At 39.4% G+C, this 18461-nt stretch overlaps 1 protein-coding gene and 2 non-coding genes across 3 annotated transcripts; all 3 read left to right on the top strand.

The window, feature by feature from the left end:
- Nucleotides 1-5774: 5774 nt before the first annotated feature.
- Nucleotides 5775-5847, top strand: TRNAR-ACG. The gene has a single exon. It is a non-coding gene; the product is annotated as a tRNA-Arg (tRNA).
- A 438-nt stretch (nt 5848-6285) lies between these two features.
- TRNAV-CAC lies at nt 6286-6358 on the top strand. The gene has a single exon. It is a non-coding gene; the product is annotated as a tRNA-Val (tRNA).
- Nucleotides 6359-6736: 378 nt separating this feature from the next.
- HMGN4 (high mobility group nucleosomal binding domain 4) lies at nt 6737-15763 on the top strand. The gene is made up of 2 exons (XM_006872777.1): nt 6737-6763; nt 15411-15763. Exon 2 carries the CDS (start codon nt 15491-15493, stop codon nt 15761-15763), a length of 273 nt encoding a protein of 90 aa, XP_006872839.1. The 5' UTR covers nt 6737-6763; nt 15411-15490.
- Nucleotides 15764-18461: the final 2698 nt, after the last annotated feature.

The following is an 18461-nucleotide window of genomic DNA, read 5'->3' as shown; positions in this document are numbered from 1 at the left end:
TGACAATGAATGCAACACCATTCCTCTTCAATTTGTCATTTCCGGCATAGTAAACCATGTGGTCATCAGATTCAAAATGGCCAATATCAGTCCATTTCAGCTCACTAATGCCTAAGATATCGATGTTTATGCGTTCCATTTCATTTTTGACAACTTCCAGTTTTCCCAGATTCATACTTCATATATTCCATGTTCCGATTTTCGATGGATGTTTACAGCTATTTCTCTTTATTTTGAGTTGTGCCCCATCAGCAAATGAAGGTCCCACGGGCTTTTCTCCCAGGGGCTTTACTCCATTCACATCATCACAGTCAGCACTACTTTGAGGAGGCAGCTCTTCCCCGGTCACATTTTGAGTGCCTTCCAACCTGAGGGGCTCATTTTCCGGCACAATATCTGACAGTGTTTCTCTGCTATTCATAAGGTTTTCAGTGAATAAATATTCGGAAGTAGTTTGTCACTCTTTCTTCCTAGTCTGTCTTCATCTGGAAGCTCATCTGAAAACTGTCCCCCATGGGTGACCCTGCTGGTATTTAAAATACCGGTGGCATAGCTTTCAGAATCACAGAAACTCACAAGCCACCACTGTACAACAAACTGAGAGATGAGTGGTAGAGATGTCTCTTGCTACACCATTAATCTCTCCTGGTGGTGCTTCTCAGTGGCCATTAAAGATGTATGATGGTTTCCAGCTCCTGAAATAATCCGTCCTCAGGTTAGGGTTTGGCTACTAATTAAAGGGAAAAAAATGATCACTTTTAGAGAAAATTATTGTATTATGATGGTGGGATGGCCATACAGGCCTTCTATTATTTTGTTTTGGCCAGGTTAAAAATCCTTTTAACACCTTGGGGATTCTCAGTGCCCTGTTTCATTATAGTATCATGCTAATAATCTCCTTCATCTGGATCTTTGCCTATTTAAGACTTAATAAAGGATTCTCTATAAAATAGATTTGAATTTGGGGTCTTTTTACCCCTAGAACAATAGTCACATCTAATATGGTTTTGACCAACTGTGGCAGACATTTGGCCAGACAGTAGAGCTAACATTTTCCTCAGACTGGCCATTGATAAAGTTTGCACAGGATTTCCATGAAGTTATAGGAGTCCTTTAGCTAGTCAGAGACCAATCCCAAGAGAAAAATCAAGTCTTTGAGCAATTATTTCCAGAAATAGGTGTGAACTGTATCTTCTACTCAGCTTTGAGTGTGACCACGAAAGACAATGCAATGTTCCCTCATATTGACTCTATTCCACACATCTGATTGTGAAGTTGCAAAAGTTGTAGATTGCTGTACAATGGACTGCTGACAATAATGCAAAGTAATGTGGGAATGGAAGAGAGTTTCATTTTCCATATCCCCGAGAGAGAAACTGGAAGAACAGAACAGTACACTGAAATCCAAGGGAGAAAAAGTGTCACTATGATCCTTAGTTTCATGTGTCACCTTGCTTAGTATTCGTTCCTTAATAAAAAATGATTAGATATTGCTGTGAACATATTTTAACTGTAATAAAGGAGATGATCTTCAATAATATGGGTGGGTCACATACAATCAGTTGAAAGGCTTTAAGTGAAAAATTGAGGTTTCCTCGAAGAATTTATGACTCAAAACTATATAGCTTCAGTTCCTGCCTAAGAGTCTCCAGACCCCTGTCCTGTCTGAGAGATTTCATATGCTCCAGGCCTGATATCACTTAAGTCAATTCATTGAAAGAAATCTCCTTCTTGAGACAGACTTGTGTTTTATTGACCATGCAAAGGCATTGATTATAACAAATTATAGATAGCATGGCAAAGAATGGGTATTCCAGAATACTTCATTGTGCTCATGAGGAACCTGTACATAGATCAAGGGGCAGTCTTTCCAACAGAACAAGGGGATACTGAGTGATTTAAAACCAAGAAACATTATAGCATAGATCTATTGACCTAAACAAAATGGAGTCGGTTTAGTCATTAGGTCTCAATAAATGAGGACTCTGCAAATGAGGAAGTTAGTTTAAAAATTAGCCAAGATAGCGATAACCTCATGACTCTAGAAGGAGAACCGGATGTGCTTAAGCCCAGCCAGATAGTTCTCTCAGAAACTAAGCAGCTGCAACCCTAAAAGGTAGAATGTTTGAAAAGGATTATTGCCTTATTGTTTGTTTTATCAAAGAATGCGATCCTGATGTTAAAATAGATTAATTGTACATCCAAATATAATTTATCCTATATAATGTGCCTTCTCTTTACAATGAACAGGACAACCTTGAGAGGTTATTCACCCTGTCCTCCAGACTACTGGCTTTCTGTTAATAAAGCTTGGATCAGATCTCTCCCCGTCTCTGTGACTGACTACAGCGATAGGCGGCAAACCCTTGTTTTGGTTTGGCAACAAAGGTGTGCGCCAGGACTGTATCCTTTCACCATACTTATTCAATCTGTATGTTGAGCAAATAATCTGAGAAGCTTTATTATATGAAGAAGAACTTGGGATCAGTGACTCATTAACAATCTGTGATATGCAGATGATACAAGCTCACTTGCTGGAAGTGAAGAGGATTTGAAACACTTTATGATGAAGATCAAAGTATGGAATGCACCTCAATGTAAAGAACCCAAAAATCCTCACAACTGGACTAATAAATAAAACCATGATAAATCAGAAAAGATTGAAGTTATCAAAGACTTCATTTTAGTTGGATTCATAAGTAACACTTATGCAAGCAGCAGTTAAGAAAATGAAACAATGTATTATATTAGGCTAATTTGCTGCAAAAGACCTCTTTAAAGTGGTAAAGAGCAAAGATGTCAGTTTGAGGACTAAAGTAAACCTGACCTAAGTCATGGTATTTTCAATTACCTCAAATTCATACAACGAATAGGAAGACCACAAGACAATTGATGCATTTGAGTGATGGTGTTGGAGAATAATAGTGAAAGTATCATGGACTGCTAAAAGAACAAACAAGTATGTATTGGAGGAAGTACAGTCAGATTATTCCTTAGAAGCCAGGATAAGGAGACTTCCTCTCTCATATTTCAGACATATCATCAGAAGGGATTAGACCCTGGAGAAGGACATTATGCTTGATAAAGTGAAGGGTCGGTGAAAAAGAGGAAGACTCCCAATGACATTGATTGACACAGTGACAGCAATGATGGGCTTAAAGGTAGCAACAATTTTGAAGATGATGCAGGACCCGGGGCAGTATTTTTTCTGTTGTGCATAGGGTTGCTACGAGTCAAAACTGACTCAACAGCACCTAACAACAACATAAACATATATGGCTGATAAAACCACTGAAGAAAAGACTGGAAGCTCAAATTGTAACTCTCAGGAAATTAGATTCAACAGAAAGATATCCAAAATAAAATGAAAGCATGTCTCAACTCCGATCAAGTTGTGAATACTGCTGAGAAATATGAGAGAGTGAAAAGAGACCTTCAAAACCTGGAAGACAAAGTGAGGTCTTTACAGACAAACATTGAGTGAAAGTGGACAGATCCTTCAGCCAATGGGTTGGTCTAATGAAAATAAACATTGTTTCCCTTCAAGTACATGAAGGGAAGAAAAAGAAATTTCTGTTTTTCTTTTTCCTTTTAATTACCTTCCCAGACACCCAAGTTAGCATGTGTCTACAAATTTTCCCTTCCCAGTTTATCCATTCTTCCTTTGATGTCTCTGCCCATTTTTAAATTGGATTATTTGTCTTCTTGTTGAACTGTGACATGTTCTATACATTTTAGAGAGTAGACGCTTGTCTTATATATCATTGTCCAAAATTATTTCTAAGTCTGCAGATTATTTTACTCCTTTGTTGAAATCTTTTGGTGCATGTAAGTGTCAAATTGTTAGAAGGTCCCAGTCATCTATTTGCAGTCCTGGTGTAGTGCTGTAGGATAAGCACTGGGCTGCCAACCAAAAGGTTGGTGGCTCAAACCCACCAGCTGCTCATTGGAAACCCTATACAGAGTTACTATGAGTTGCAGTCAACTTAGGGGCACTTAACAACAGCAGCAACAGTCATCTATTTGGTCTTTTGCTTTTTGTGTGTTTTCAGTTATGTTTGATAGTGCATTTATGCCATGTATCAGAGCCCCTAAGTTTTCCCCTGTTTTTTCCACTTTATAGTTCTAGGTTTTACATTTAGGTCTTTAATGCATGTTGAGTTATATTTTGTGTATGGTGTAAGATATAGGTCTAATTTCATTCTTCTGCAAATGGATTTCCAGTTTACCCATCATTATTTGTTGAAGAGTCTATCTCTTCCCCTTTTACTGGGTTTTAGCTCTTCATCAAAGATCAACTAAATGTAGGTGGATGGATTTACTTCTGGGTTGTCAATTCTGTTTCATTGAGAACTGTATTTCTTTTGTTGTACAAGGCTGTTTTTGATTACTGTGACTGTGTAATAGGTGGGGAAATAAATATTTATTTTGATTAAGCTATTACTGAAATTTTGCATTTCCATCCGTTATTAATATAGTCAACAAACCAGAGTGGTATTTTAGCTCCTGTGACTTTCTCACTATTGAAAATCAGCAATATTTTTCCTACCAAATTATAATTCTTGCTGATTTAATAAAATATCATTTATGTTCATTACTGTTTTGAAATTATACATTAGATGTTAAATCCTTGGTGGAGCTTGTTATTTAGTACAGTAATAAAATTTAAAAGCACAAATATTACTATATCATAATTTTTTAGTATTAGCTTCCTTTTGAAATTTTATATATCTATTTTTTTTTTGGCGCTGTGGGTTAATGTGCTGGGCTGCAAAGTCGGTTTGAACCACAAGATCACCAGTAGCCTTCTGAAACCTTATACAGGGTTGCTATGGGTCGAACCGATTCAATGGCACTTAACAACAACATTATACTGAGATGGATTCGTATTTACCTACTGCCTTAGGGGTCCACAGTAAAAAAATTTTTTAAATTAAAAAACCTGGTAAGAAGACCAGGCATGGGGGTAATGACTCCTCATAATACAGGTTTAAACACACTCACACACTTAAGGTAGCAAACAAATGCATATTCCTGTGTATTCTAGAAGACCAGGCACCTTCATTTTAATGTAAATTCTGAGATGTAAATTTTGCGGTAGGAGTGGTAGCATCTGGATTAGTAAATATTTTATCTGTTTTTTAACGACCCAAGGAGAGATAAGTAAGAGAGAAGTGAGATCGTGCCAACCTCCAATGTCTTCCAACAGAGCAACAGCTACAAAGCTGGAGCCATATCTCCGGATTTCCTCTTACTGGTTTCCTAACCTCCACTCTGCCCTGGCTTGCTCATTTCTGGAACATCCCAAGCCCACTTCCACACCCTGGCCTTTACAACTGACGCATTTCACCACTTTCACTGCTGGGTTCTCCTCTTTTTTCTGTTTTATTTTTCCTCCAAACGCTTATCACCATTATATTACTTATGCAGTTCTGTTTTATCTGTTTCCGCCACAGTCAGCTATCTTCTCGAGGACAGGAATCGTGTTAGTTTTATTTACCTCGGTATATTGAATCAATGAAATCAGAAAGCAGAAATGGAGTATTTTGAAGCGGAGGATGCCAGGCTGGTCTCCCAATGCCGTTTTCCCGCCGGCATTGAAAGAATTGAGAAGCGTGCAGGATACGTGGTAGCTGGGTTACCTGCACTTAGCGAGTCTACACCAGCCAGAAAAAAAGCAGCTTTCAGCCCTAAACACAACCATTACAAGAAGAATCTGTGCCGCCGCCTGGTTTCTGATCAAGAGACGCCCGTCGCAACGCCACCTACGTGCGGGGCCAGTGGCGCAATGGATAACGCGTCTGACTACGGATCAGAAGATTCCAGGTTCGACTCCTGGCTGGCTCGGTCTGTGCCGACTCTTTTTTTTTTTTTTTTTAAATCTCCTTCTTTTGACACTCCTTTTTTTCTTGAATTTAAGTTCGATAGGGTAAAAAAAAACCCATGCAAGTAAAGTTTGTCTTAAAGTTTCCGTAGTGTAGAAGACGCGACTTTGGAACGCAAATGGAGCTACCACCCCTTTGCAGGACAAATTCCGCATCCGATCAAGCGGTGGCGTTGCCGAAAGCGCATATAGTGACCACCTTCTCTGACATCCCTTGTGTTCCAACTAAAGGATGAGTTTGCAGTACCGTTAATATAAAAGGAAAGAAACTAAAACGCATTTACCTTACTGGTTTCAGAAACCCGCACAGAGACACATGCATACTAACGACGCACAATTACCAATACAACGAGTTGAAGATGACGGGAGAACACTAGTTTCTGAAACCTTGCTCCTGCAGGGTTTCCGTAGTGTAGTGGTTATCACGTTCGCCTCACACGCGAAAGGTCCCCGGTTCGAAACCGGGCGGAAACACGTTTTGCCCTCTTCTCCTCCTTAATTGAGTTAATTCTTCAAATTACGTATTTTTATTTTTACTTATTTATTTTAAACTTCACACTTTTATATATAGGTCCCCCTCCTCTTTCTGCCTTGCTCGCTCCCGCCGAAGTACTAAAGCGGTGCCGCAGGGGTGGTTCCGAAGTCCCTCGGCCAAGGAGGCCCACATTCGTATCACTAGGGGAAAACCGAGCTCTTTCGGCCTAGGGTGCGCGGCGGGCCGTCCGCAGCCCCGGAAGCGCATCCTCGCTTCCCCTCGCCTTCCTGTCCGCGGTGGTGCGGGAGTCCGCGCGTCCATAGCGTTTCAGTCTGTGCCCTCCCTGCCCGAGCCAGGGCACCACTGCTTGGATCGTTGTGCCCCTCGGAGGCCGCAAGACTCGGGTAAGCACCTCACGGTTCGGGGGACATAGTGTGCGCCTCCAGAAAATGTAGAGGGTCCAACCACGCAGCAATTACTTGGGCTTCTCCTGCAAAATGGCCCTGGTCGTAATTAGAGACCTTGACACCTCGATAGTCCCACCTTGCCTTCCTGTCTCCAAAGTAACTGCTGTGTCTCTTGGGCTCCGGGTGTTAATTCCTCGGGAAAGGCAGAATCCGGGAGGTGGGATAGCAGAGGTTGCAGGCCCCACAGCAGCGTCCCCATCGGGTTTCCTAGAGTAAAGGGTAAAAAAGAGAAGCGAGGAGAGGATTTGAAATAATTGGGTCTGCAGGGCTGTGGCCTGAAGGAGGTCGTGGCGGGCAGCTTAATCGGCATGGCCTGGACTCTCCATCCCTTCCCACTTTACTGGGCATCACCTGCAGGAAACCCCAACCGAAGAGACACGCAGGGCAAGTCTTTTTCTTCACTTTGACCTTCTGATCTCCCCGTCAAAAAGAAAATAGGGTCCCAAAGGTAAGAAGTGGACCAACTTAAGTCTGTATTTTGGCTTACAGCTTGAGAAAAGTCATTCACAATACCGGTTTTTAAATCAGGACTTTGTGCCCTGGATTTGGCCTCTGACCTCTGTGTTTAATTTTAGTTGAATCAGTGAAATGCTTTTTTGGGAAAGAAATCTTGCTATTCTACCTGATAGCTTCAGGTGTATTCTCAGGATTTCTTTCTTAGATGTATTACTCCTGTTGCTATTATTATGACTATTTCTAAGCGTTAGCCTGGCCTAGCGTCTCAGATCGCATTGCTACAGGTCTCCTTTAAGGAGTGATATGAATGGAATCAAGAAACAGAAAGAAAGAGTGTGGCTTTCAGACTGGGATGGGATAGAGACAGGAACACAAGCTAGAACTACTACCCCAAAATCCATTTCAGTAACAGTCAAGGGAGCAAGATGAGGCTGCTAAAACGTGTCCATGGTGTTTGTTGGGAATGGAGTGGGAGAAGAGTATTGAATGAGATAGAATTTAGTCCATGGATGCCTGGGATAAACTCACTATACCAGAGCCAAAATCATGGGAAAAAAGATTTTGAGAGTTGGGTGAAACCTCAGAGTTAATCTAATTCAAGATGTGTCCCTAATCACAAAGACATTTCCACTACTCATTATTCCCAAGGAAAGAGATTTTTGTATTGTGTACATTTTTGATACAGTCTGGGAAATTACCAGGAGTTCATCTCACAGATGAACTCACCTTTTGCATCTCCTCATCTTATGCAGCATTAGTATATTTTGTTGCAGAAGAAAATTATTAATATTTGCTCTCCTTTTTTTTTTTTTTCTAAGCGATTTTTTTCTGGTTAATGTAAGCATCATGGGTCTTTTGCTAATGAAAAATTGCCAGTATTTATAGTTAACCAAAGGATTCTAAGAAAAGGATAGAGCAAATATTACCTCTTCCTTGCAGCTGCTGAAGGAAAGATACCCTTTTGCACATAAAATAAGTAATCTGGTTAAATGAGTTAAATTGCAAATTTTTACAAGAATTTCAGTCTCTCTGTGCAATGTGAAGATGTGTGATTAAAAGGTTCACTAACTTGTTTTGTTCTCAATTAGTATAATTTTGTCCTTGGGAGTGTGACTTTCTAACAAAGGGGAATTGTTCAATTCCTAAAGCTTTAGGAATGTCTTGGGGAAATAGCCTCAGTATCTGTCTTGATAATTTCTTCCCTGCTATCATTGTATTCCCCCAAATAATAAATTTCTTATAAGATTTTTTTCACATGCGTGGTGAAATATTCTTAATTGTATACTTCTCTATTTTAATTATTTCCCAAATAATTTAACATCCCTGTGTGGTGAGAGGTCCCTCTATCCCCAATCCTCCTTGACCATCATGGAAAAGACCTTTTATGCTTTTGGCCCTTTTTCATTATTTGTATATCTGTCTCCTACATTTATAAGGTCTCTGAAGAGTCAGTCACCAGGTCTCCTGATCAGTCGCTTCCTGAAGGTGAGTTTCAAGGAACAAATCCATATACCTGTTTTCCATAAATGTATCTTTACTGTCACTTGCTGTGTTTTGGCCTTTGACATAGGATGATTATGGCCCCTCAGCTTTGGTGGACTACAAGGAATCTATCTATCACAGATTCTGTGAGCATTCCCACACCAGGGGATGGACTGAGAAAAATACTGTTTTGGATTAAGAAGGAAAGGAAATGGAATGGATTGCCCATTCTTTAGGAAAATGTGTCCTAGCACAAAAACTCACCCTTTTATTTTCTCTCTCAATCCCTGACAATGAAAAGGCATCTACAAATATATGCAGGATATTTAGGATTACCTAATCATTTATTGTCCAAGCTTGGACAATTATGTGAGGACAACAAGTGTAAACAAAGTCATCTAATGTTGTTGTTGGTAGGTGCCATCCAGTCAGTTCTGACTCACTATGAGTTTATGTACAATAGAATGAAACACTTCCCTGTCCTGTGCCATCCAATTGTTGCTATGTGTGAGCTCATTGTTGCAGCCGCTCTGTCAATCCATGTTATTGAGGGTCTTCCCTTTTTTCACTTACCCTGCACTCTACCAAGCAGAATGTCCTTCTTCAGGGACTGTTCCCTCCTAATAACATATCCAAAGTATGTAAGAGGAAATCTCACCATCCTCGCTACTAAGGAACATTCTGGCTGTACTTCCTCTAAGACAAAACAAATTCTCTAATATTAGAATAAGTTTGTTGCATGCCATATAATGTCTCTCTATATTGGTTCCTTCATTTTAAGAACAGATTTCTCTCTCTTACCTCTTCTTTTCTGGGCCCATTATTACTTTATTCAAAGTTGGCTTACCTGATCTGGTATCCTTCTCAAGTATTTCCTTTAAAAGTTATTTCCCATATTGTGCCTGAATTTGGATGAAAAAAAAATCTCTTGTTCTCTTACACATTGTTGAAACATTTCCTTAGTGGTTTATTTAAGAAAGAGAAAAAAGGACAGAAATTAAGTATAAATTAATATAAAAGGTTAAAGAACGATGTCTTTGGGATAGAGTAGGTAAGGTATAGCTAGATGAGTAGAACAGGAGTGTGCCTCAGTGCCATCATTTTCTGGTTCCTCAGTAATTCAGTGTCCATGAAAAGGGAGGAGTACAGTGAGGAAAGAGAAGGGCCTGCTTTATTTCACACTGGCTTTTCAGTGAAGAGCTATTCAATATAAGAACACACTGTTTCTCTTCTCAGTCTTCATCACTGTTCTCAGAGTACCTAATGAGATAGTAAGGGAAATAATGACTGATTTAAGGCACACTCAAAACTTTAGTTCTTCCTTCTTCTTTATATTGAATTTCATATCACTATTCTACAAGGATCTCTGGTAGCGTAGTGGTTACAAATCGGGCTGCTAACCTCAGGGTCAGCAGTTTGAAACTACCAGCTCTTCCATAGGAAAAAGATGAGGCTTTCTGCTCCCGTAAAGATTTACAGCCTCAGAAATCCTGTACAGGGTTGCTATGAGTCCGACTCCATGGCACATAACAACAACAACATTCTACAAGAAGAATGGAAAAATGCACAGATTCCAGAAATTCTAGTCATGAGGGAATATATGAGGAAACTAGATAATGTGGTGTTTTAGTATCATTTACCAGTGATCACTTTGTTAGTCTAGCAACATACAAATGAATGAAATCTAAGTGTGCTGAAGTATGACTAAGTTCCCCAGTATTTTAGATAATGAGGTCCAGTAAATAAAACAAAACAACAAAAAACCTTTCGGAACAATTTAAGAAAAGACAAAATTGTTGAGCAGGGGCAGTGCTCAGGATTACAGAATTACCTAGTAAACCTTTTCAAGGATAGTAGCTAGTTTTGACTGAAAAAGCTGCATGGTGCCCATGAGTGCCAACCATAGGTACTGCTTTTAATTACCCAAACTCTAAAGAAATCACTTTCTATTCCTGCTTCTATTGCCCTGAATCTCTACTCTTGATTATCAACTATTCTTTTAGCTACTTCCCTCACAATTTTTGGAGTCATAGGATAAGCACTAAACTGCTAACTGTAAAAGTCCATGATTCAAACTCACCAACTACTCCTTGAAAACCCTATAAAAGGTTATGACTATAGGTCTGAACTGACTCATATGCACATAACAACAGCAACTCACCATTTTTGGTAGTTTTGATTACTGATAGGCACATAAAGTTTTTCCATGTAAGAAACAGAAGATAATAATGTAATAGTCCCCACACTGCTTCTCCCCTCCACCCCAGTTCAAGGAGACCACCACCTCCTTCCTTCCCTAGGTCATGTCCCTTTCCAGTCTCCTCAGAGTTGATCACTATTCTGATTTTTCTGTTTATTCCTACTGTTTAGTTTTATTACTTGCTTGTAGTCAAAGTAAAATGGCATTTGGTTGTATATAAATATATCTGTACTGTACATATTTTTCTGAAAACATTTAAAAATTTTTAAATTCATTTTGTTATTTATGACTATGTACAGTAAAGCATATATCAATTCAACAGTTTTTACATGTATAATTCGGTGACATTGATTATCCGAGGATTCTAAGAGTTGTGCAGACATTCTCACCTTCCGTTTCTGAGTTGTTTCTCCTCCTAAGAGTTGTGCAGACATTCTCACTCTCCGTTTCTGAGTTGTTTCTCCTCCATTAACATAAACTCACTGCCCACTACGGTTCATATCTAAAGTTGATGTGTTAGGCTGGGTTTTCTAGAGAAGCAAAGCCAGTGAAACATATATGGATTGCTGTAGGATAAGCACTACACTGCAAGGGCAGTTTAACTGCAAGATCAGTGATTCAAACTCACCAGTCACTCCTTGGAAATTCTATACAGGGTCACTATGCGTTGGGACCGACTTGATGACACTGAACAGCGACAACATATAAAGAGAAGTTTATTATCAAGGAAATGACTTACAATTGTAGAGTCCCAGGTCCCCAACTAAGAGAGTTTCTAGTGTATCTGTTTTTGGGGGAGCAGGCCACACCCCCAAGGAAACATTCTTTCAATTGAGTTAACCATGCCTGTATTATGTTTCATCACCATGGGAATAAGTACATCTCAACTGCTAAATCACTGGAAATCCTGGCCTGGTCCAATTGACACAGAACCCTATTACAGTCCACCCTTGTCAACTTGACACCTATAAAGTATATGCATAGTGTCTAAAGAAAGTTGTAAAGTCATACTTTCACCTAACATGATGTAACTAAAACGTGGACAACTGAAAATGCACTGGTCCTGTTTTCATCTTATAGGTCACAAATTAACAAAGCAAGAATATTTGATACACATATACACACAAAAAAAATTGTATACATATTTATTTAAATGTCCAAAGGGCACATTCTGCAAGCTAGTCTCCTGCCTTTAGGCACAAAGTCTTAGTTTATGAACCTAGAGTGCACAGCTGCTCTGTCTTTCCATGCCGCTGCCACTGTCACTACTATTGCTGTTTTTCCATGCAGGGATTCCTACACTCCACTCATGCTCTTCCTTCTTAATGGTCCTGGGATTCTATGTTCCTGAAATGAAAGATTAACTACTCCTCCCTTTTAGTTGCACATCTTCTATAATTACAGTTTTAACAATCACAACCCTATTAACAATTATTTACAATTGAAGTCATAAAATCCTATCAGCATCATCCCCCATCCCCTTTTACCAGACTCATCTGGAAAAGAGGAAAATTCGTCAGTGGGGATGCTCCCTTGTCTAAGAAGAACCATGAAAGTTTGTAAGCCAGCCACTTCATGCCTTTATAGTCCCCAATTTTTGATAGCCAATGTCTAAATTGCCCATCCCTATCAACCCAGTGGAGTCCTGGTATGGTGCTGCGGATTAATGCACTGGACTACAAAGTCAGCTTGAACCGCAAAGCCAGCAGTTCAAGCTCACCATTCCCTCCTTGGAAACCCTATACAGAGTTACAATGGGTCGGAACTGACTTGTCAACACTTAACAACAACATCAACCCAGTGCACTGAAGAGACAAGGATGTTTTTTGATCTGAGGAATCTTCTATTCTGGTTGGAATTTTGAACAACTGCATCCATAAACAAAAGAACAGTTCAACAAATTATAGCAATTTACACTTGCTCAGATTATTTCAAATTACAGTATGAAATATCTTTATTGTCATTTGGTAGGTCATCTGGTTGGGTTCTGGTAAGCTCAGACTTAGCCATCCAAGCTAGGTCAAATGGGTACCAGCTGCAAATTTTGGAGTTCACACACACCTCCCTGCACTTGAGACCAACGGGGCCTTTCACTCTTAGTCCTAGGAGCTAGGTCAGTGACCATGGGCTCAGGAGTTCACACAGCTCCGTAAACTTCAGACCAGCTGGCCCTTCTTCTTCTCTTCCTTCTTAAGGTCATTAAGTGCCAGTAGAACATGACCAAACTCAGCTCATGTCATCATTACAGCATTTCCCCCAGTTCCACTCACACATAGACTTAGGTGGTCACCAGCTAGTATACAGCTTGCCAGTTCCCTTTAACTTGCATTCCTAGAATGGTGTTTTTCTCTGATGGTCAGACTTTCTTTGTCTTGATACCTGCAAAGTAAACAGCTTTCTTGAATCTCAAAAAAAAAAAAAAGTCTGCTTGTTTTCTCTGCTTCCTTTCAATCTTGAATCTCCTGTTCTCCCATCAGTTCTGGGTTGGTCGGCATGTCTTTTCAAATGCAAATGTACCAACTCTGAAGGTTCTGGGTGGGGCTAAGGATTCCACCTAAAGCCTTATACTCTGGTGGTTATGTGTGGTGGAACCAGTTTCGACTCATAGTGACCCTGTATAGGGTTTCCAAGTCTGTAAATCTTTAGGAGCAGAAAGCCTCATCTTTCTCCTGTGGAGCAGCTAGCTGGTAGTTTTGAGCTTCTGACTTTGAGATTAGCAGCCCAATTCATAACTACTATGCTACCAAAGCAAGAAGGCCCTATACTCTACAAAAGCTTAAAGCAAAAAGCCTATTTCTTTTTGGGCAAATTCTAACTCCTCTTTAAGCAAATCCAATCAAGTACAGGCTGAAGATGGGTTTACAAGCTCTCTGGAATCATGATTCACAATATTCATTTCTTTCACACATGTATATCTATCTTACAATAATAAGCAGGAGAAAGCAATATCCATAAGGTAGTCAAGCACATAAACCTTTTAAAACACTCAAGTTCAATCTTTTCTTCTCCCTTGGACTAACTCCATTCATATGCATATAGTCTTGGGCCTATAGCAGGGTAGATTCCAGTAGGCCCTGGCCCCTATCAGCCATCTAGTTCAACCAAGTTGACATCTGCCTTAGGCAACTCCAGAGGCTGCCACTCTCCCCTCTGCTTAAGCATTTTATCCCCTGCATTCCTTTCAGCCATTGTTGTTGTTAATTGCAGTCAATGGTTCTGACTCATAGGACCCTGTATGGAGCTGGTGAGCTTAAACCACGGGCCTTTGGGTTCAAATTAACCCGCATTGTCACACCAGGACTCCAAAGTAACCATCTAAAATTCAGAAGTTTCCCTTTCCATGCTCCTGGGTTCTTTTTCTTAACAATGCCTCATACTTTTCACAAGTCTGAAGCCATTGCAATGAATCCTGCTTCTGACCCCAGCTGCTTAAACCAAGCTCAATGATGGTAGCCAGGCACCATCTAGGTCTTCTGACCTCATGGCAAAGGAGATAAACAATTTACTTTTTTGTTCAATGTTCTTACTAATGCTATCTGTATTTCATTTTAGCATGTAGCTGCTGTCTATTCATTTTTGCTGCTGAATAGTAGTCCATTCTATTATAGGAAATTTGGGAGCATGGTGACTCTATAGGGTAATCACTGGATTGTGAACCACAAGGTTAGCCGGTTCCAGCCCAGCCACTTGCTGCTCCATGGGTATAAGATGAGGCTTTCGCTTTCCTAAAGATATAGCCTCAGAAACCATATATGGGGTCGCTATAAGTCCAAACCGATTCAAAAGCACTTAATATTAACAACAACAGCAACAACGTTATAGGGCATTTGGGTAGTTTCCAGTTTTTTGAAATTACATACAATGTTGCTATAAACATTCTTATCAGGGTCTTCTTTGCACCCCTTCAAGAATACCTTTAGGTAAACACCTAGAAGTAAAATTGCTTTAAATAATGACACATTGCTTTCTAAAGTAATTGTGTTTGTTAAGTTCCCAGGAGTCAGTTGGACTCAGAGCTATCCTGTTTAGGATTTCCAAGGAGTAACTGGTAGATTTCAACCACCAGTGCCACACCAGGACTCTAAAGTGATACATACTAACTCATATACACAAACACACCAATAGGTATTTGATTGCTGTTTTGGTTGTTTCATATCTTCTGAGTACTTGATATTGTCAGACTACTTAGTTTTTGCCAATTTGGTGGATATAAAATATATTTTTATTTCATTCGTTTCTCTTGGATTTGTAGGAATTCTTTATATTTCTGGATTTTAATCCTTTGTTAGTTAACATGTATTACAGATGTCTTTGCCCCATTTGTAGTTTATCTTTTTACCTTTCTATTTTTTTTTGACAAACATAAGTTATTAAGTTTAATATAGTCAAAGAGCTAAATTAGTCTGTCTTTCCTTTTATTGTATAAATGTTTGTGTCTTGTTAAAGAAACCTTTCCAGGAGCAGTGTGCGGGAGGCAGAAGCGCCCCCTGGATTAGCAAAGCCACCTGCCAAATACTGCTGCCACCATGCCCAAGCGAAAGGCTAAAGGAGATGCTAAAGGTGACAAAGTGAAGGTGAAGGATGAGCCACAGAGGAGATCAGCACGGTTGTCTGCTAAACCGGCACCTCCAAAGCCAGAGCCCAGGCCTAAAAAGGCTCCTACCAAGAAGGGAGAGAAACTTCCCAAAGGGAGAAAAGGGAAACCAGATGCTGGCAAAGATGGAACCAACCCTGCAAAAAACAGAGATGCCTCTACAGTCCAGGCCCAGAAAGCGGAAGGCACTGGAGATGCAAAGTGAAGTATACATTTTGATAGTTCTGTACTTCTAATAACTGTTCTTGAAACACTTTTTTTTAAAATCAAGTTTTATAAAAATATAGAAATTTTGGTTTAACTCTTATTTTATTTTTTAAGTTATATTGTTAGCATATAGAATGTTTCATTTTTGTCTTTTGTGGAAAGGGCAAATACCACTAATAGATGTTTCAGAAGCTAGAGTGAAATGGAAGAAAATAGGATTTTATATCCTTGGTTTTGAGAATGGTTACCAGAAGGAATTCCCTCACATTCCCACATCAGACCACTTTGACACAGAGCATTGTGGTAGGGTGAGGGGTGGGCAGGGAGGACAAAACTTCATGTCCTCTGCTCTTCCCCTGATATCATCAGCATACACTTGACTTCCTCAAACATGAATCTTGATATGGCCCTAGCATCCCTAAAATTGGCAGTGTCGGGTAACAATATTCAGGCAATACAGACTTTCTGATGATATCAAGAGTGTGTTGCTTGAAAGATCCACAGTTCCTGTTTTAGTATGTGAATCATCCCATTGAGGATTCTGCAGTTTTTAGTTCATTCCCTCAACATCAGAGTTGCCCTGTGAAAAGCTCTTAAACTAAATGCCTCATATGAGATGGCCATCCCATTGAAAAATTGTCCTGTTCATAGCAGCTTAAAAAAAGAAAATAAGAAGGACTTTGTTGATGTTTCTAATGCCTTTTTCCAGAGGGAATTTATTTGGAAATTTTAAATGTTATTGTCGCCTGTGTCCTGGTGTGAGTAACATGATTTGTTTTTGGAAAGTATCTTATAAAGCTAAATATTAATTGTTTGGGGACGGGAGATAGGGAATCATTTCCTACTTGATGCCAGAAAGATATTCTCCTGTACTGCCTTGTAAAGTTTTGTAGTTTTCCTTTCCACATTTGCCTTTAGTCTGCTCTGATTTTTGTGAAATGTGTGAGGTAGAAGTCCAATTTAACATTTTTTCCTTATGGATAAGTAGTTGTTCCTGCTCCATTTACTGAAAAGCTCATCTTTTCCCCACTGATCTATATGACTATTTCATAAATCAAGTTTTTGAATATATGTGTGTATATGTGAATCTGTTGATGGGCTCTAATCTAACAGACTGGTCAATTTGACTAGCGTTATGCCGGTTCTAAACTATCCTGATTGCTATACTTACTATTTCTTTTTTTTTTTAAGTTTTGATAATAGAGTACAAATCCCACCTCTACCCTCAACATCACCATACATTTTTTCTTCCTCAGGAGTATCTTGGGCATTCTTAACCATTTATTCTTCCAAGTTCTAAATTTAAAAACAAGGCAAAACAACTTACTGGGATTTTGATTGAATTTCTAGTTTAACTTGGGGAGCCAAGAGTCGTCTTTACAATACTCTTCTAATCCATGAACGTGGTATAGCTCTCCATTTACTTAGGCCTTTTAAATGTCTTTCAATAAAGTTTTATAATCTCCATAAATGTCTTCTTTTGTTACTATTTCCACGGAATTTTATGCTTTTTGTATGGTATATTTTCAGTTGTTACTTTTTATTTTTGCTGTTGTTGATTTTTACATCCAGTAACTTTGCTAAACCCTCATTAATTTGTATATCCTTTTGGGTTTTCTATATAAATAACCCTATCTACTGTATATGTAAGCAGTTTTGTTTCTTTGCAGTCCTAGTCTGATTTCATGAGACTAGGTTCTAGCTAGGAGAGTAGAAAATAAACAAATGCACAAATTTATGTGAAAGAAGTGTAAAAGAATACTATTTCGATAGCGTGGTTGGGAAAGTTCTCTCTGATGAAGCGACATTCAGGACCCTTCATGAAATGACGGAACAAAAGATGTGAATGTGTGAGGGCAAAGCATTCCAGCAGTGGGAACGGAAGTGCAAAAAAATGAGATGGAAAAGTGGTTGGCAGGCTGAAGAAGAGGAGTCTATCTGCCGTGGGAAATAGGCTCTTAAGGGGTGTGAGTAATAGGAAGAAGCCAGCTAGACAGCTGTTGCAATAGTCCAGACAGTGTTGGTGATTTGGACCTGGTAGAAAGCAGTGAAGAAAAGTGGGTTGGATGTGAGGTGTGAGAGACTTGGCAGTAAATTATGAATGCCATGCTTGGACTGTTACTTCACCTTTCTGAACCACAATTTTCTCAGTAGTATAACTCAAAATAATATCTATTCTATAAGGTTAAAGAATTAGAGATATTATATGGAAATATTTGTCGGGGACCTGCCTCGACATAGGGGTTTGGTTCACAAGGAGGAGATACCTGACGGCAATTCATATATAGCAAGAATACACAGAAAGAGACAAAGAGAGAGACAATGAGGCACCCCAAAGACATTTATCTGTGGATTATCAAAGGCTCCGTGTATTATTTTAATATATATAACTGAATATTAAGATGAAAGCAATTTGCCATTAACTGCCAGTGGCCTCATTTGTTACACTCGGGTCTATAGAGCCTCGAACCTCTGACTAGTCTTACATGGTCCGCAACAAATATTTACTGTTGCAGTTTACCAAATTAGCATTCAAATGAATAAACCTTCCCTGGGATTTTGAAAGGAATAATTTGTACTTGTCGTTGTTGTTGTTAAGTGCCATCAAGTTGATTTTGACCCATAGTGACCCATAGATTTCCAAGGAACAGTTGGTGAGCTTGAACTGCTGACCTTGCGGCTACCAGAACCTAATC

Source organism: Chrysochloris asiatica, unplaced genomic scaffold (genome assembly GCF_000296735.1).
Source record: "Chrysochloris asiatica unplaced genomic scaffold, ChrAsi1.0 scaffold00213, whole genome shotgun sequence".
NCBI classification, from domain to species: Eukaryota; Metazoa; Chordata; class Mammalia; order Afrosoricida; family Chrysochloridae; genus Chrysochloris; species Chrysochloris asiatica.
The sequence above is the reverse complement of the archived record's forward strand: the minus strand, read 5'-3'. Positions and strand labels throughout refer to the sequence as shown.

Excerpts from the sequence above, each read along its gene's own strand:
- HMGN4 (XM_006872777.1), top strand. The coding sequence starts at position 15,491 with ATGCCCAAGCGAAAGGCTAAAGGAGATGCTAAAGGTGACAAAGTGAAG.